General features: G+C 39.3%; 2 protein-coding genes across 6 annotated transcripts in view; both read left to right on the forward strand.

Moving 5' to 3' along the window:
* Positions 1-5,194, forward strand: part of ppp1r1b (protein phosphatase 1, regulatory (inhibitor) subunit 1B) — a 30,468-nt gene extending 25,274 nt beyond the window's left edge. For 3 of the 4 annotated variants that reach the window (XM_086289819.1, XM_086289817.1, XM_086289818.1), the window contains exons 4-5: positions 495-632; positions 3,143-5,194. In XM_086289819.1, the coding sequence (XP_086145945.1) occupies positions 495-632; positions 3,143-3,306 (302 nt within the window). In that variant the 3' untranslated portion in view covers positions 3,307-5,194. Of the gene's footprint in view, positions 1-494; positions 633-2,641; positions 2,719-3,142 lie in introns of all 4 variants that reach the window. The other variant, XM_086289820.1, reaches the window with a different exon arrangement.
* Positions 5,195-8,077: 2,883 nt separating this feature from the next.
* Positions 8,078-19,362, forward strand: stard3 (StAR related lipid transfer domain containing 3). Of its 2 annotated transcripts, none has more exons than XM_086289821.1 (15): positions 8,078-8,223; positions 9,540-9,778; positions 9,869-9,946; positions 10,200-10,277; positions 10,384-10,437; positions 10,744-10,855; positions 10,939-11,037; positions 11,152-11,207; positions 11,304-11,396; positions 14,708-14,770; positions 15,998-16,093; positions 16,183-16,262; positions 16,391-16,495; positions 16,623-16,716; positions 17,541-19,362. In XM_086289821.1, exons 2-15 carry the CDS (start codon positions 9,566-9,568, stop codon positions 17,685-17,687), a joined length of 1,368 nt encoding a protein of 455 aa, XP_086145947.1. In that variant the 5' UTR covers positions 8,078-8,223; positions 9,540-9,565; the 3' UTR covers positions 17,688-19,362. The 2 variants fall into 2 exon arrangements, with proteins under 2 accessions (XP_086145947.1, XP_086145948.1); XM_086289822.1 differs by lacking the exon at positions 8,078-8,223 and adding an exon at positions 9,120-9,422.
* The last annotated feature ends 592 nt before the right edge of the window (positions 19,363-19,954 follow it).

Consider the following 19,954-nt stretch of genomic DNA (forward strand, 5'->3'; position numbering starts at 1 on the left):
TGCCTTAGTGCTGCTGCCGCACTGTGTAAGTGAGGGTGTGAAAAAATGATAGAGAGAGAAGCCAAGGTGACCTAGAGGAAGCGAGAGAGTGGCTGAGATAATATCACTAAAGAGAGTGAACGGAGAGAGAGAAGAGGATGAGTCAGTATTGCCAAAAGATAGCGCTGGGGAGGGTGGGCAGTCGAGTAGGGTGCAAATAAACAGATGGGAAAACAGGGTGAGAGGAGAGCTAGAAAACAACAGCGGAAGCTCTACTGTAAAAATCAGTGCGGGATACCGTTTTGTAGCTGCCTGCCTGCCTGTCTGCCTGTCTGTCAGTGCATGTGTATAACTGGCCTTCTGCCTGCCTGGCATGCATTCAAAAACCCCTGTGAGGCTTGACAAAAACTGACAGAGTTGAAGTGTGGTGAAACCAAAACAACATATCCCTCTATCCCTGTGTCTGTGTCCATGTGTTTGTGTGGCTGTCCCTGTGTGTGTTTACCTGTGTGTAGCTGTGCAGAAGATGGCTGAAGCGCATATGCAGAAACTAGGTGTCTACCCTCCCTTGGAAGACCCTTGTGAAGGGGAGGAGGATGAGGACTACTTGAAGGGAGAGGAGGGAGAGGATGCAGCTCCCACCAAAGCTGCTGGTGAGAGGGAGGCTCTCTTTCAACTGTCAGGGAGCACAGTAACAACACTGTTACAGCGATGTTTGTTTCTCAAAGCCAAAATACACTTTGAGGGACTTAAAGCTGTTAATTTTATGGGTCTTGTTTGGTTGGGTCATTGGATTTTTTACTAGGATAAATGGTTTAGTGTCATGCAGTAATCGATTGGTTGCATTCTGATATCACCAGTTAAATTAGCAGCTAGTTGGTAATTATTTCAAAGTGACTGGAGAAAAAATTGTGCTCAAAAAAACTTGAAAAACTGGAAAAGTTTGCACATTAAGATTTAAAATCACAATCTCATATGAGAAGCTTATACACTGAAAATCACAAAATATCACTTTTTAACTAGTCCAAAGGTGTATTTTTCCTTCTAGTTTGTATGTATAGCCAAGTTGTTCCCATTTCTGTACATTTTCCCTAATGATGTTTTTCAGTTATTTGCAATTTCAAGATGAAATTTTCTCATACAGGACACCGTTGTAGCTTTTCGCTCCCTAATAGGAGTTCTCCCCTTTGGAGGTGGTTGTTGATCCTTTATTGATCACATGAGCCATCACATGACTTCTTCACCTAGCTTCCACAAACAGATTTAGATGACCGTATAAGGAAATCATCTCAGCACAGATTTAGGGTACACCTGTTTAATTACTCGTTGACAGACAAACCCATAGCAGCAAACCAATACATTTAGCCATGTCGACATGGTCAAGATGACCAGCTGAAGTTCAACGTTTATTTTGGTCACTTTAAATGTGACATGGTTGTTGTTCTGAGTGAAGCTGCTCCGAGTATTTAGGAAATTCCTGGGATTTTCTCCACACAGCCATCTGTGGGGTTTACAGAGAATGGTGTGGAAAAGAAAAAAATAAGCGAGCAACAGTTCTCTCTGTGAAAACACGTTGTTGATGCCAGAGGTTAGAGGAGAATGCCCAGACTGCATTCTCTCTTGATTTCTGCTGCAACATATGGATAGTAAGTTTGAGAATTTGGCATAAACAACATGAAACTATGGCCCCATCTGACCTCTGGCCTCAGATTGTTGATGGTGATGTAATGATGTGGAGATTTTCTTAGCACACTTTGGGGCCCTTAGTACCAACTAAGCCTCATTTAAACACCACAGCCTAGTTAAGTATTGTTGCTGACCATTTCCATTATGACCACATTGTACTGCATCAAGCAGGATAACACACCATATCACAAAGCTTAAATTATCTTAAGCTGTTTTCTAACTGTGTAATGCTTTCATGTCCATATGAAGTCTTTGAGGAATGTTTGTAGCACCTTGTTGAACATATGCCATGAACAGTTAATGCAATTCTGAAGGTAAAAGCAGGTACAACTGTGTAATAGCAAGGTATAACTAACAAAGTGTCTAGTGAGGGACTATTATATGCAGTTTAAGATAACTGAAAGAAAAATCAGGCACAAACAAAAGAAAAATAGCAAACCACAGTAAGATTACATTTTTGTGCTTCTTAGTAAACAATTGCTCTGCGGTTTTCAGCATCTGGAAGCCCCTTGTGTGCTGAGCAGCTGGTACAGCTCTTGTGCTACATTATCCCTCCATCTCTTAACCCAAATGTATTGGAAGTCTTGATGTGTCACCAACACCTATCCCAGTGCAAGAGGCCAGCCAGGATGTGCATCTGTGCAAATTTTAATCTCTGCCAAAAGAAAAACAAACAAATCTACATATCTCTTTGATTTAAACTTTTTTATATATGTGCATTTTCTTATTTTGCATAATAATCAGATTTATGTGCGCTGTGTGTTTGGTTTTATGATGCCAAATTATAGGTTTATAATCCCCATAAAGTCACACGAGAGCAGTGGCATTTCATTCAGAATTATTGCTCTGTCGGCCCAGATGACAGACTCTCTCGGTAAATCCCTTTGTGGAAGCCTGCTGAAACACAAAGTACCCAAACAGGATGCTAAAATATACTGATTGGGCTTTTTTGATGACAATTCATCTGTTCTTTCAGTCAAGCGACACAGTTCGGACTCGGCCTATCCTATAACAAACAGAAGACAAACCAAGGAACTCAAGTTATTTCATCAGGTAGCTGTTCATCATTTTCAGGAATGAACACAATCTCCTTTTCAGTGCGTCTGAAATACTAAGTGAGTTTGCAGTTTAGAAAAGACATAGAATAAGAATAAAGAAATAAAGTGAAACTATAAAGCTTCTTTTTAAAATGTTCTCACTACTAAATTAATTAACCAAGAGCACAAAACAGTGCAAAAGTCATGGGGATTCAGATACCTGAAGCAGGAAATTGCTTAAAAAGCTTTAGCTCTAGAGTCAGTACTTGTGTCCTTCTGCCCAGCAGGCATCTCTTTTACCAGAATTTACTTTACCATTCCTTATTAAATTTGTGACACAATGGTATGGTATTGTAATGGTATCTACAGTTAGATATAAGCAAAGGTAGTTGTGATTTTTTTTTTACTGCTGGTTTTGATACCAGTCTTTGCCTCCTCAGATCGCCAAGAGACAGCTGCCACTGAGCAGTCAGACAAGTTTTCCAGCGTGAGAGAGACGGCCAAGCAGATACAACCAGCACAGGAGGAAGATGAGGAGGAAGAAGACATGAAGGGGGACAAAACTGAAGCCATGACAGAGGAGAACAGTTGTGGGAGTAACTGAGAGAGAAAGATAGCGCGGGGAGAACGTTTGAAGGGAAGATGTGGGGAGACTCATGGTGGTTAAAATCTGAAGAACTCAGAAAAATCAAGAAATGGGTTGTGTGTCTTTTTAAATGTGTGTAGTCTGAATACACAGATGAGATGACAGCTGTCAGTAAACTGAGCGATGGATTCTTTCGTGACCTTAAACATGTGAGAAAAGGTTCTTGTAGTACTTCACCTCTAAAGGGTGGTTTTGAAAACGAGGACGAAGAGGGAGTTTTTGTATTAGTCAGCCTTTATGAGCAGGTGAGGAGTGATTTACTGACAGAGCAGACTACAGATGCTACTTTGGCTCTGGTGTCCTTTTGTTTATAATGACAGTGGAAGGGCCAAGGTCAGCGTGACCAAAAACCCTGCAAGACCAGACCTTCAAAGAAGGCTAAAATGGCCACAAGGAATACAAAGTTGACATTATCTTTCTCGGGTACATTTGATTAAAAAAAACAAACAAAAACAAACTGTCCTGTATTACCCTTTGTAAAAACACTTGAAGGTCTTTAAATGTGTGCGGTACGTGTTCCATTTTACTTTGAAACCACAGCCTACATCGTTTGTTTTTTGATTTACAGCACCCTCAGTGTTTAGTTCTTTGTGTGTGCTGCCATCTTGTGGTAAAAAATACAAATGACAGGTTAAAGTGCTACTGCGGCTACTTAAAGTTAAAATCCATAATTCAAATTCTGTTTTGATGCGATTTATATTCTGCATTTTCAACAACAGCCTTTTAATTTTGCTGTATCTGAGCTTCATGTTGCCAAATCTTTGATCTTATTGATTATATCTTTAGCCTCTTGGAAGCTTGAATGGCGGTTGTTGCCAGTGTTATTTGTCACTGACAACAACAGAAGCCTTCAGCTTTCATTAAAATCATCAATTATTTCATTTCTATATAATAATCTACTTTTATTCTTGCTCTTTATGCTCAGCATTTACCAAACAGTCATGCTGTAGTCACTGAGTTTACGTTAAAACAATTTGCAATTTGTTCATGCTTAGATCAATGTATGACTCTTTTAGTTCAAAAATCTTTATCTGAAATTATATGAACTCTGCATTTAGCCTTGTTTTTTTTTCTTTTAAACCTAAATTTAAAATCAGTCTGTGAAGCTACCTCCTATTTTTCAAAAACACCCATTTGCTGCCTCTGTGCATGGCACATTTGAACGGGATTCTTCAGAAACTTATTGGGGAAATTTTAAAAAATTAATTGAAAAATATTTTCATTTCTAATCTAGGATATCTCCCTTTTGTATGCTGACACTTTTGTAATGTTAGCTTTTTCTCATTCCCTAATCGTCTGTTGAAAGAGATATTTTTCTAATCCAAAATCCAGTTTATGGGGAGCACTGCTTAGCACTATCCTGCTTCTGTTACCTATATCCAAATACACAAATGAACCACAACGACTACTGTGCGACTGACATTTGGTAGACTTCCTTCAGCAACGAATTCAACTTTGTTTAACTGACAAAGCAAACCTAATGATAAAATTTCTAGTTGTGCCACAGGATGAATAAATCTTGCTGTTTCTATCATCTAGGCTGCTGTTTGTAAATAAAACTTTGTGAGACTTTTTCAACCTGTGACCTGCCTAAATTGTGGGATGACTGGATGAGCAGGTTATGTGTGCTGAGGCTCTTCAGCCAATAATGTCCTCCCTCCTTCTTTATAACCACCCCCCTCCTCATCCCAGGTCAGAAGAAACAATCGTGGAAAGACATGTACGAATGCTTAATCTGTGTTTATTTTTCTTTTTTTCCATTCTGTTGTTTCTCAATGTGATGTGGTTGTTTTGAAGTGAGCAACTGTATGATATCGAAATAAACAATTTTTCCTTTCTCTTTTAATCCAACCTAAATCTTACTTAAATCTTACGTCTGACATTTTTGCTTGGGAATTCTTTTAGATCTTTTTAATTGCATGTTTTTTAGACCCCTCCTACATTCACTGCTCTCTATCGAATTTATCCTTGAATCAGTTATGGACTGTCAGGAACTGCAAGTAGAGGATCCAGGTGCAGACACAAGACGGCAGAGGTTAAATCAAAAACACACCGTTAATTAAGACCTTTGGTTAAGACCAAATCTAAAGTAGTGATTCAACTGATTCTTAAAATAGGTAGGGAAAAAAAACAGACACTATGACAAAGACTAAGGAGCAGGGTAGGGCTATTTATACACATGGGGTTAATCAACGACTGTGAAAGCAGAAAGGCAAGGAGACATAGCTGAATTCAACTGAGAAAATCAGACAACAAGAGAGACATAAAGACAGTCACAAGACACATATACACACAGTTTAGGAGTAAGATTTTTCCCTGGTTCCCAGAGAAGACTGATTCATAAAATAATTATTTTTTTAAGCTTTACTTTAACTTCACTTTCATGTAAAATTGGGAAGCTAATGGGCTTAACAGAATTTTTTAATTATTTTACAATTTACAGGCTGGGTAAACTCCATTCAATTTATTTTTTAACAAATGTCACAGTTTATTTCATCAAAACAGTTTCCTTTTATCTTTAACAATGTCCACATTATTATTACATTACACCAGGGATGTCAAATTCACTTTACACCGTGAGCCCAGTTTGATCTGAACTGGGCCAGAGGAGTGGCATTCTCATAAGAAACAAATTAACAACTTCCACAGAACATCTCTATCTATGTGATAAAGACATGGTGTTGTAGAAACAAAAAGAAATCTCAGTACAACTCTTGGGACTTGAATAGTAATAAAGAAATGTGTCAAATTAAGGAAAATCTTCAGGCAGCTGACTCATAATCCTGTAATTATAAAACACAAGGCTTTTGTTAATTTTCATGTCCTTTTATTTGTTATTGTGTATCCTCAAAATTTCTACAGTAGAGTATGAAAAAAAAAACCCAGGAACTTTTCTGTCATTTATTTTTTTGTAGCATGAATGGCCCATGGGAGAGGTCTTTATTAGTAAAGATGAAGCTATAAAACCTATGAAAATACAGATAAAAGTGCAAAATTATAACCTTCATGTTTTCCAAAGCTGTCCAATAGGGGTGTATTAAAGTCATTGCCAGGCCGATTTTTGGGTCCTGGGCCTTATTTTCTATTATTATTTTATTTTATGATGTTATATTATATTTTACTAAAAGAGTTAGGTCATTATTATCCACATTGCCTTCATTTCGATATAAGAGCTACTAAAACAAACAGTACAAGAAAGAAGAACTCCTAAATCTAAAAATTTATTTTAAATAATATAATTTTTTTGCGGTATATAGTCTTCATGCAACACCTTCTTAAAGTATGTGCCAAATATTTCTTTCAGTCATTCCTTCATTCATTTGCACTCCAGTTCTTTCATTTGTTGGCATTCCCCACCCCTTAAGCAAAGGGCAGAAAACAATAATGAGCCAGAGCTAAAAATAACTAGACCATTCATTATTTACACGTTGGCTTACTTGAGCTTTAAACTAATGGAGTTAAAGACCAATAAGTAAGTAAATACATAAATCAATACTTCCTTATAATTTTCTCTGGCTGTTTCAAACCCATTTTGCTTGCTCATTTGTTGTTGTTGGTGGTTGAAATATTTTGTATCCCATGTATTGTAATGAGTTAGGCTCGCATTACCAAATACTGTTTCAATGTTCCAACTAGACCTCATCTTTTGTTCCAGCAATACTACATTAGCAAGTGGAGATAATTATAACTAACATTGATTTTATAAAGAGGTTTCAAAAAATACATCAAATTCGTCTTAAATAAAAGACCAAAAGGGGCAGTGTAGGTCCAGATAGATAACCTAAAACTCTATATGACAGTCCAACTACATTGTATACCAATATTTTTTTTTAAACGGCAAAACAGCATTATTAATCTCATCTAAACCGTAAAAGAGGAACAATGTAAATACTTAATTTTGTATTGTGAGTTTCGATTGTATATTTCATATGCTGCATGTGTACGTGTTGGCGTAAATAAGTACCACTTTCGATTTCGAACGAAACCGGAAATACGTTACGGGTTATTCTCTGGCATCCTTTGACGGAGTCTGCTCTGGTCACTTGATTAGTTTCGGAGTTGTTGATTCAACTTTAATCCAAATTTGCACACCAGTCTAAATACAATTTTTAGATAAAGATTAGCACGAATGCATGTGTAAGAGTTATTCAAGGAGGATAAAGATTTTTACCGACCAAATGGTAAGTTTGTTTTGGTCTGAAAATTAGTTTTCTGCCCATTTAAACCTTTCAGTGTTACAGATGAGCGAAGTGCCCATACGATGGCACTCAAGAGTCTATTTAAATCTCACACAACTGACAAGTGACATTTCAGCGTATAATATTGTCAGATTAGTCGCAAGCTCGACCGATTGTGGAATAATCATGCCAACTGGTAGTCCGTTATAAAATATAGTAGTCACACTCATTAAAGTCTATGCCAAAACTTTGAGTACAGAATTCTCCTAGGACATGGGTGCAGTGTTCCACTAATATTATTCCTTATGGTTATAGACTGGATACAGAGACATACAAGATCAATAAAAAGTGTAATGCAGTGTTTCAGTAACAAGACGATCTGGATTTTGCACATGGTCACTAAAAATCAAAAAGCCAAAACCACGGGCAAGAGCAGTACTAATAAAAAAAAAAACATGCCTCTTTATATGATAGCTTGGTCGTGTATTGAAAATGCCAAATGACGGGAAAAAGAAAAACACACACACGAATACAAAAACCTAGGGTGAAACTTCAGCGTGTGGCAGGTGGCAGGGAGAGAGTTGCGATGGTGATCACGTGACACCCGGCGGGTGAGCGATTCATCTTGTTGTGATACTTCTTCTTTGGGAGGTCAGCCCGGAAGACTTCGTAAAGCGATGATGCTACTGTAAATCAAGTAAGTTCAATACCTTGAGTTTTCTTTATGAAATACTTAAAGAAGGATTTCTGCCCAGTTTCGCAGTGTTGCTTAGCGTGCCCGTTTTGTTACGTTTGAGGAGTGTATTTGTTTCTCCGTAAGTGAGACCAACTTGTTATCGAAGCGAACAGTGTAAGCTAAGCGGCAGCTAACAAAATTGGCTATTGGTTATCTCTTAATTATCCAGTCCGTGCTTTTCTAGAAGAAAGACTTGAGTCTAGCTATTGTTCCCTGACATTATTGCCTTCGTGTCTTGTGTTTGACAGTTTGACAGCGTTGAGTTAGCTTGCTAACAGGAATTAGCTCCCGGACCTTCAGGCTGTTTTGTTTTTGGCACAAGTGAACAGGCTAGGGGTGTCACGGGATCTTAACCTGACTTTAAACTCCGCTTTAGCGGTTTGTTAACTTAATTGATGTTCTTTCGGTTAATAGATAAGACATGCTTGATCACATCTACCTGTCAACGTGTACCGATGTTACGGAGTTTGTCCAGAGGTGATTGAAACTCACCTCCGGCTCAATAATGGCTCAGTGGTGTAATAAAACCCGCTGTCTTCCTGCTTCGTGGGAATTGTTCTCCCAGACTCTGATGTCACACCAGAAATGTCCCTCAGCTAATGATTCGTGACTACAGACTTGCTTTCAAGAAGTCACGTCACATGCTTTACGCAGTATTAACGTTGGAGTCGTTCATTTTAAAAAGCTTTTGGCGGAAGATCAGATATAACACTCATCGTTTAACACAAACACACAGGCTGTTTGTTCTTGTAAAATAAGGCAAACCTAGCAACGCTTGCTGTTTGTCTTCACCATAGGGAGGTGAAAGGAGATCACGAGACTCCACTGAAGGCTAGTTATCGTCTGCTGTTTTCACCAAAAAAAACCCCAAACAAAAACACAGTAGGTGGAGGTGGAAGAGTTAAAGATTTTAATATTTTATTGTTGGGAGTGACCAGAATGGACAAGATGAGAAATGAGTTCAGGTGGAGCGGTTTGGAGGCAAAGTAAGAGAGGCAAGGCTGAGAGGATTTGGACATGTGCAGAGGATGGATAGTGGATATACTGAACTAAGGATGTTGAATATGGAGCTGGCAGACTAGAAGAGAAGAGCAAAACCACAAAGAAGATTTATGGTTGTAGTGAAAGAGGATATGTAGAGGGCAACCGCGACAGAGGAGGTGAGATGGAGGCAGATGATCTGCTTTGATGACCAATAGGGAGCAGCCGGAAGAAGAAGAAGAAGAAGAAGCAGCGCTAAACATGACAACCACACACTTATGTCTGTTTTGCTGCAGGTGGATTTTCCTGTGTCACAGCAGGAATGCATGGTGGAGCCTATGGGGAGCTCGGGGGCAGCCTCCCCGCCATCGCCTCCCTGAATGCTTCCTACTCTACATCGATGTCCATCCCATCCCCGTACCTGTTGACACCACCTGTAGAGCGCAAGAAGATCTCTGACGTGCGGCGCACTTTCTGTCTCTTTGTGACCTTCGACCTTCTCTTCATCACCCTTCTCTGGATTATTGAGCTTAACGTGAGTGTGTGCTTTCACTGTTCTTGTTGCTGTTGCAGAACTAATGGTTAATTCTTGGTTTGATGTGATCTCTGCCCTCTTCTTCTGCAGATCTCAAGCTCACTTTGGGAGAGTTTAGAGAACGAGGTCGTCCATTATAACTTCAAGTCATCCTTCTTTGACATTACTGTAAGTGGGTCAATCCAAATTTGTGTTTATTTGCATTCAGTGTTGAAATGATGGGTCATTTATTACCACGTTATTCTAATCATGCTTTGATCACAATGAGCAGTTACTTATGTGTAACCTGCTCTTGTAATTCCTCCTTTTGGGTTGGCAGATTGCATCATTATAGACACACAAGGGGAAATCATTTGCAACGTCAACATGTAATTAAAATGAAAGGTCATTTTCTTTTTCTGCTTCTTCTTCCTTGTCTCAGCTCCTTGCCTTGTTTCGTTTCCTGTGTCTTCAAGTGGCCTATGCTGGTTTTCGGTTGAGGCATTGGTGGGTTATTGCGGTAAGTCATCTCAGTTACAGTTAAACACACACTGAATAGTTAATGTAAAGTCTTATATGTTATTTGCCAGACATGAGCTATTTAACATTTTTTTTAAACTCTTCAGATCACCACTCTGGTAACAACCATCTTCCTCGTTGTCAAAGTTATCATATCGAATGTGAGTGTCCTCTCTTTGCTACTCTAACACTTTCAGAGCCTGTATTTGTCTATGTGAACGGTTTGCAAGCATATCAGTTTAAACCACTTCCACTTTTTCACTTCTGCATTCAAAGGCAGTTATTCACAGTCTGAGCTGATAAGACTTTATGTGATTTCTTTTTTTGCAGTGGTTCAAAATTAGTTTATGTAGCTTTGTAAACTTTTCACATTTGACATTAGGGAAGTGAACCAACATCAAATGCAGCACACTCATCTGTTTTAGAAGCCGAAGTAGTAAAAATAGTCTTTGATTTCTATTTTGAAGAAGCAAAATGCTTTTGGCTATGTTCTGCCCATCACCTCGTTTGTGGTCGCCTGGTTGGAGACCTGGTTCCTTGACTTCAAAGTTCTCCCTCAGGAGACTGATGATGAAAGAGGTAGGATAACAGTGCCCGATAAGTTCAAATGCTGCTTACACAAAGCTGTCTGATTCTTAACTTCTTTTCTTTTGTTACCTCAGCATACGTAGCAGCAGTGAATGCAGCTTGTGAACGAGCCCCTATTTACTCTCACGCTGTCTCAGATGGACAGTTCTACTCTCCACCTGAATCTGTCGCAGGTGAATGTTTGTGCAAGTGGTTTCTTAGTTAGGGTTTTTTATTATCTCTATTATGATTGTACATTTCATATTTAACCCAAAAATTGAGTTATGGTCTTGAACTTGTGTCTGCAGACTCTGACGAGGAGCCTGATGAGGAGGGTCCTGGGCGTAGAGCTATCACTGCTCAGGTAGCTTTTGTTATACTCTTTATAATCAGCCCCACTGACTCCTGTTCTGATGATGATTTTCTGCTTCGTTTCTCACTCCTCTCACTCTTATTCCAGGAGAAGGAGTATGTGAGACAGGGTTATGAGGCAATGTCTGTGGTGGAACAGATCCTAGCCCAGGAGGAAAACTGGAAATTTGAAAAACACAATGTGAGTACATGACTCCAGGATGTATCCACTGAATGAATAGCTTTCCTGTCTTGTTCACATTTGAATGCACAGTTAAGACGTTTGCTTACATAACTAAAAGATCATATCACTGACGCAGATTTCATTGCTTCCTCGTGCATTCTTTTTATGACAGACAGAGTGTTCAGGGTGCCTTTGTTTTAACACAAACATATCTCATAGAAAACTTGTAATCAATACTATTGTCTTCACTGTGACACCTAATTATTTTTTGGTTTTAAAGATTCAATTGTCTATCAAAGTGTCCCTTATAGTTCTTGCGATCAGCAATAGAGATGGTACTTTAATGGCCTCATTTCTATTTTAGGCAGCTGATAAGCAACAATGAACTGTGAATCACAGATATAACCGACAGAGATACTGAAAGATACTGATCCTGCAGTTTCCTACACACGCCAGGTTACAAAAAATGACTAAAGCACAGGAGCCAGCTATCTCAAGCAGCAGTTTAATTGTTTCTTTCTTTTTTTTTTATTTCTTCTCTTCTTTATATTTGAGAAGTGATGCACAAAAGCACTGATTTCATAAAATAGGCAATACCTTTTGTCAGATTTAGCTACTACAGTACTGTGGGAACGTCTTGAACCATCCCTTGTGTCTTTATATTTTGCAGTCGATGAGTAAAACTTTCTTGTAAAAGGCAAAAGAAGAAGTGGCAACCCTAAAACAAAGTGTTTACATCATATGATCAACATGTGAAAGTCATGTTCTTAAGAAACAGGAAAAAATCCAACAAAGACCTGACTCATGACCTCAGAGATGCAGCTTGCTTTTCAATTGATCACTAAAGTTTCATCCAAAACTGTCTCAGTCAAAGGGTGGCTGTCAGGAAGCCATTTTTAATGAAGGAGCACAGAGAGAAAATGCCGAGGTATGACATATTACATAAGAACTAGACTGAACATCAGTGGCAACAAGTCCCATGGAGTGATGAATCCAAATTTGAAAATTTTTATTCAAATAGTCGTCAATACAGTGGGGCAAAAAAGTATTTAGTCAGCCACCGATTGTGCAAGTTCCCCCACTTAAAATGATGACAGAGGTCAGTAATTTGCATCAGAGGTACACTTCAACTGTGAGAGACAGAATGTGAAAAAAAAATCCATGAATCCACATGGTAGGATTTGTAAAGAATTTATTCGTAAATCAGGGTGGAAAATAAGTATTTGGTCAATAACAAAAATACAACTCAATACTTTGTAACATAACCTTTGTTGGCAATAACAGAGGTCAAACGTTTACTATAGGTCTTTACCAGGTTTGCACACACAGTAGCTGGTATTTTGGCCCATTCCTCCATGCAGATCTTCTCGAGAGCAGTAATGTTTTGGGGCTGTCGCCGAGCAACACGGACTTTCAACTCCCGCCACAGATTTTCTATGGGGTTGAGGTCTGGAGACTGGCTAGGCCACTTCAGGGCTTTCAAATGCTTCTTACGGAGCCACTCCTTTGTTGCCCGGGCGGTGTGTTTTGGATCATTGTCATGTTGGAAGACCCAGCCTCGTTTCATCTTCAAAGTTCTCACTGATGGAAGGAGGTTTTGGCTCAAAATCTCACGATACATGGCCCCATTCATTCTGTCCTTAACACGGATCAGTCGTCCTGTCCCCTTGGCAGAAAAACAGCCCCATAGCATGATGTTTCCACCCCCATGCTTCACAGTAGGTATGGTGTTCTTGGGATGCAACTCAGTATTCTTCTTCCTCCAAACACGACGAGTTGAGTTTATACCAAAAAGTTCTACTTTGGTTTCATCTGACCACATGACATTCTCCCAATCCTCTGCTGTATCATCCATGTGCTCTCTGGCAAACTTCAGACGGGCCTGGACATGCACTGGCTTCAGCAGCGGAACACGTCTGGCACTGCGGGATTTGATTCCCTGCCGTTGTAGTGTGTTACTGATGGTGACCTTTGTTACTTTGGTCCCAGCTCTCTGCAGGTCATTCACCAGGTCCCCCCGTGTGGTTCTGGGATCTTTGCTCACCGTTCTCATGATCATTTTGACCCCACGGGATGAGATCTTGCGTGGAGCCCCAGATCGAGGGAGATTATCAGTGGTCTTGTATGTCTTCCATTTTCTGATGATTGCTCCCACAGTTGATTTTTTCACACCAAGCTGCTTGCCTATTGTAGATTCACTCTTCCCAGTCTGGTGCAGGTCTACAATACTTTTCCTGGTGTCCTTCGAAAGCTCTTTGGTCTTGGCCATGGCGGAGTTTGGAGTCTGACTGTTTGAGGCTGTGGACAGGTGTCTTTTATACAGATGATGAGTTCAAACAGGTGCCATTCATACAGGTAACGAGTGGGGGACAGAAAAGCTTCTTAGAGAAGACGTTACAGGTCTGTGAGAGCCAGAGACTTTCCTTGTTTGAGGTGACCAAATACTTATTTTCCACCCTGATTTACGAATAAATTCTTTACAAATCCTACCATGTGAATTCATGGATTTTTTTTTCACATTCTGTCTCTCACAGTTGAAGTGTACCTCTGGTGCAAATTACTGACCTCTGTCATCATTTTAAGTGGGGGAACTTGCACAATCGGTGGCTGACTAAATACTTTTTTGCCCCACTGTATGTACAGAGGAAGTCGGGAGAGAGGTAGAAAAGGGAGTGTCTACAGCCATCTGTGAAACATAGTGAGTTCTCTGTCATTTCAGCCAGTGGTCTCAGGGATCTTGTTAAAATTATGAACCTAGAAGAGTGCCATCAGATTTCGATTTGACATGAAATACAAGCTAAAAGGCATCTGATTGACAAAGGCTTCTTTTTCCAGCATGATAATGATAAAAAACCCACACTGCCAGTTTGGTAAAAGCATCTGGTTTCACTAAATCGCTGCACCCATTTCAAATTTTCCTTGCTAAATATACAGAAATGAGAGGTGGCTCAAGACTTTTGCTCAGAACTGTAGCTAATTTTCACCCTGAGCAGGTATACACACTATATTAAAAGCTGTTTTTTGAGGGGAAAATAAAGGCCCCACAATCAAATCCCTTTAAACTCTCATAGAACCACTATTAAGGTAAGAATGTAATCAAACAGGTATGTTGGCACCACAACACCCAACTGAAACCTAATTTTAGCAATGCAGCATTTTTCTCTGTAGGAGGTGTATTTCTGTATCAGCTCTTTTAATTACAATGAAAACTACATTACCTGTCTTACTAGTAGTTTATTATTCCTGCGTTATTAATTCATATCTGTTTTTACTCAAATGAAAGTGAAAGTGTCAGTAATACTGTGTCTTTTTTTCACCTCCCATGACAGGAAATGGGCGACTCAGTTTACACTCTGGAAGTTCCTTTCCATGGAAAGACTTTCATCCTCAAGGTGCAACAGTCTTCTAGTGTATTCAGTATCTCACCAAACATGCCCTGCTACATCATGTTTAGATAGGCTGCATTTGTTAATAGGGTGAATTCAGATATGTTTTCAAGCCTCCCTGGTCTTTTTACATATACAACTCATATCGCCTTGGACTCCATTATTATAGATATCAGCGTAAAGAGCAGAACAGGCTCTGAATCCGTCAGCTGTCACACTTCTTCCTAACACTCTGCTACAAATGGATCAAGTTCTCTTGCAGCTGATGGGCCTGTATTTGCACAGTTTCTGCTGCTGAAATAATCAATAATTGCATGCTAAATCCAATTCGATACAACAGAGACTCGGTGCCTTGCACAGAAAAAGCTGATTCATGTGTGTACAACTTCCCATTAAGGAATTCAGAGGAAGTTTGCTCTTTATTGGAGACCTCATAACTGAAGGGACTTTGTTTTCCAAGGTTTACAACTGTGCATTTATTATTGCAGCAGTCTCAAATTTATTTTTTCTTTGACACACTACTCTTGTGTTTCAGTGTGATGTTTATCTGGCAGACTTATTTCAATCTTGCTTTTCCTTCCAAGCTAGATAGGCACATTAAAACGCCATATACGTATGAACAAAATGGAAAGCAAAATGAATGATGTAAGGCCAGGATTAAAGTGTCTTGTAGATGTGTCGATTGATAGCTGCAGACACTAAAGAAAAGTTGCTGCAACAGTTCTTATTATATATTATATATAGAGGGTATGTAGACTTCCACATAGAACCTCTTGAATAGTTTTCGATGACAAAATTTGCATCGCTGGCATGGAACAACCGTCACTGAAACAAAACGCTCTTTGTAGAAGTAAATATTACATAATAGGGATTTCCAACAAGACAATGGTCATAAACAGACACAAGATCCTGTTTTGAAAGTAGTCAGACAGGCCATTACAGATTAGTGAAGTAAGGCCTGTTCTGACCTTTGCTTCGGAGGGAAAAAGTGCACCATACAGAAAAGAGAGCTTTAGATATTTTCATATCATCTGCAACAGAAAGTAAATGGTAAATGGCCTGTATTTGTATAGCGCTTTACTTAGTCCCTAAGGACCCCAAAGAAAGGGGTAGAAAATAGCCCAAAGTACATGCAGACAGCAATTAGGTGTCATGTCTTATAGACATTTTTTTCTTGTAACTGTAGGCTATGCTGGACATTAGTTTACAGCCTTGTTTTTTTCTCCTCTTCAGGCCCTCATGCAGTGTCCTGCTGAGCTTGTGTATCAGGAGGTGATCCTGCAGCCGGAGAAGATGGTTCAGTGGAACAAAACAGTTTCTGTCTGCCAGGTCAGAAGTCTTCCTGCTGTTTTTGCACATTTTTCACTGTAATCCTGTGGCGTGCTACAGCTTGATATCTCTTCCCGTCTTATACTCAGATCCTTCAGAGAGTTGACGACAACACTCTTGTCTCATATGATGTATCTGCTGGAGCAGCAGGGGGAGTTGTCTCCGCAAGGTACATCAGCACAACATCCTACCGACTTTTCTTTCTGTCATCTGTTCTTGCTGTCCCATCTGTATCGTTTCTTTTCTTCAGGTCTGAATAAAGTGTGTTTATTGGGTGATTGATTTTTCTTCCTTCAGGGACTTTGTTAATGTTCGCCGAGTGGAGCGCAAACGAGACTGTTACCTGTCTGCTGGCATAGCAACCAACCACGATGCCAAACCTCCAAGCAATCGCTATGTCAGGTCAGACCTTGCCTCTGGCCTTGTCACTGATCCAGTAAATTAGAACATTGTATCGGTTTGACAAAGGGCATCTGTGTTAGTTTAACTTGTATAACTTTGTCTTTTTTTGCTTTACTGCTGGTCTCAGAGGAGAAAATGGGCCCGGAGGTTTTGTGGTCCTCAAATCCAGCAGTAACCCATCCATCTGCACTTTCATCTGGGTCCTCAACACAGACTTAAAGGTGTGAAAACACATGGTGGAATTACTCTTGAATTTTCTTTATTTTTACAATATTCAAGATGTTCTTTCCCTTTGTACAATTAGAAAGAAGTTGTTTTCTAAATTATTTTTGTAGCAGGACACTGCAGCAGGTTGGGCCCCCTTTTGCCTTCCGAACTGCCTTAATTTTTCATGGCATAGATTCAACAAGGTGCATAAAACATTCCTCAGAGATTTGGGACCATTTTACATGATAGCGTCACATATAAAACCAGTCTGTGTTATAGTACGTTATCATGCTGAGAACAGCTGTCTGAAGATGGTTATACTGTGGTCAATATTACTTAAGCAGTGACATTAAACCCACATTGTTACCCGAGCACCACCCTGGAATTTTTCTACCAATCGAATATTGTGGCAGAAGTCATGACTCATCAGACCAGGCAATGTTTTTCCAGTCTCATTATCTTGGTTTTTAGCCTTCCTTCCCACCAGATTAAAAAAAGTTCACTAGCTTCTGACATGAACAAGGCATTTTCACCCAGAGAATTGCCACTCACTGCACATTTCCTCTTTTTTGGACCACTCTAGAGATGATTATGTGGGAAAATCCCAGCAGATAAGCATTTTACTATGTCTACGTGCCTAAATGCACTGAAGTTCTGCCATGTGATTGATGGTTAGATATCTGTGTTAACGAGCAGTTGAACAGGTGTGTGTGTGTATAAATAGAAATTTTGCAGAAAAAGGCAAAATGTAACAGATATAGGTGAGATAAGGATCAAAAACAAAGGAATATGAAATGTAATACAAATATTAAAAAGCAATTTTTTTTTGTTTCATCAGGGCCGTCTGCCACGCTACCTCATCCACCAGAGTCTGGCAGCCACAATGTTTGAGTTCATGTCCCATTTACGCCAACGAATTATCGACGTGCGGCCCTCTCATCGTTCCCACCACCACCACCATCACCACCACCACTCTCAAAACTAGAGAGAAGTTTTAAGTGGTCACTTGAAAGGTCACTAGCCAAAACTGGCCATCACGGCGTCCGCTGAATGCTCCCAAGCTGAAGGGATGCAATTATGTACCTGACAAGGTTGCAACTTTAAGCAAAGGAGATGTGAGACATTTCCCATGTTTCAGCCACACAAAGTGAGGAGTTATTCAGATATCAAAGACTAAACATTTTCTATCATTTTGGGGAAGTTTAAGTGTAATCACAAGCGGAAATTTTTGCATGGACCTGTAACCCGTTTGCTATGTTTCTCGCTATGTAATGAAAACTGTTTTCTGAGACTTTACAGAAACAAGACCTGGATAAAAAAGTGATTCCCAATGTTGGAATCTGTGTTACAGAATAGCTATAACAGTAGTATGACTGAAACAGCTGTCTCTCTGAGCCTTATCTTTCTGCACACATTGTTAGTCATTGATTTACTGCTTTTTCCTGTGTGTGTGTGTGTGTGTGTGTGTGTGTGTGTGTGTGTGTATTTTTTCACTGCACCGTCATGGATTTGTTTTTCTGAGGCACCTGCCTGCACTTCACAGCCATATTTCTACACAGTTTCTTCTACTTTACTACACTGTGATACATTACAGGGGGCTCTCTGCTATCTGGTCACCACTAGAGGGAGACACCACTGATCCACACAGTGAAGCGTTCTTGGTTTGACACCAGCTTCTGTGCCATAGTGCAACATTAAAGCAAACATTTAATTACTGTATTTTTTTTTTTTTTTTTTTTTTTTTTTTAAATGCTGCTTTTGTTTTGCACTTTGGGATCAGCCAGGAGTTTAAACCAGGACCCGGGTCAGCAGGCTGTTAGACAGTTAGTACAAAAGATAATGTTCATAGGTTAGGATGCTGTATACTAATTTTTTTTTTTTTTTTGCCAATAACCTCAAGTGGCCTTGTGTTGAAGTAGCTCGACTTATTTGTCATGAAAGGTTATTACTATACTGCTATAATTAGATTAGGCCCCCTGTGGCCTGAGGTGTGGCACTGAATGAAGTTTTGTTAATGTTTTTAATCATGGAAAAAAAAAAGAAGAAGACATCCCCTGCAGCTTAAGTTGTGTATCAGTGTTATGATGTACCTCAGAAGATCAATTTTTAGGATTACATCTGGAATCAAAAGAATTTAAAAGATGAAGTTGGTTGAAGTTATTGTGAAGTTGACCTGAAGAGGGTGCTGGTCTTCCCTGAACTTTTCTATATTGGTGTAACGGAAATAACACTTGGTGGTGTAACTGTGACACCCACACGACTGTGAGGCATTACTCTTCATAAGCTTGTGTATGTAGTCACGCTCAGAAATCATTAAGCCCTAATAAATCAAGACTCATTTACAATACTTACTGTACTGAAGGAATGTTGGAAGTGACAATAAATAATGATATCAATAATTTGGTGCCTTTTATCAGAGTAGTTTTACATGCCAGTCTTTTGTTTTACTTTTCCATTTATTTCCTGCTGTTATGTCTGTGCTTTCGTATCCTCCACAAAGATTATTTACATAAACCCTGCTTAGAATACTTAACTGTGTTTTTTATAATTTTAAATTGATTTGTTTATACAAACATTTTAATTTATGCTCATCACTACTGAACAAGATTTTTTACTGAGTCTTAAACAGTGTCTTACGTCTAATAAAATATATGAAAAGATGATCTAGCTCTGACTTCCTTCAACTCACATATTTAACCAGTATCTGTATTAACTTGTATAAATCTTGTGCTCTTATTTTTGAATATATTTTTTAACATAGGTAGATAGATACCCTTGTAGTTATCTATCTACCCATCCATTCCTGCATCCATACATACATACACACGAGTAGCTTCTACCCATATGTTTCTCTGTGGGTGCTTATGTTATGAATAATAACGCCCTGTGTCTGCAGCCTTGCATGATTTTCATTGCTGCACTCACAGAACTTTGCCAGAGGTCACTGTTCTCTGTGTGACTTAATCAAAAATAAGCATGAAGCGTTTTCAAAAGTTTTCAAAAATAAACTGATACTCCCCAAAGAAAATGTTTATTTAAACACAGAACACGATTAAGTAATGCTAAATAATCCAGTTGCATAATCCCTGAATCGACACTGCAATGGCAGACTTGATATGGAGTGTAATTAATCTTACTGCTGCAGAAGAGATCTGCTGTCCTTGGGGCAAAACACATTGCTTGAGAGATGAAGCAGCTCACATGATTGTGCTGTGACTGTCTTCTGAGGATGTGGGTGTGGGAATTTGTGTT

This window comes from Aulonocara sp. 'chitande type north' Nkhata Bay, linkage group LG4 (genome assembly GCF_057382095.1).
Source record: "Aulonocara sp. 'chitande type north' Nkhata Bay isolate Kocher_YH1m ecotype deep benthic linkage group LG4, A_spYH_male_GT1.1, whole genome shotgun sequence".
Classification (NCBI taxonomy): domain Eukaryota; kingdom Metazoa; phylum Chordata; class Actinopteri; order Cichliformes; family Cichlidae; genus Aulonocara; species Aulonocara sp. 'chitande type north' Nkhata Bay.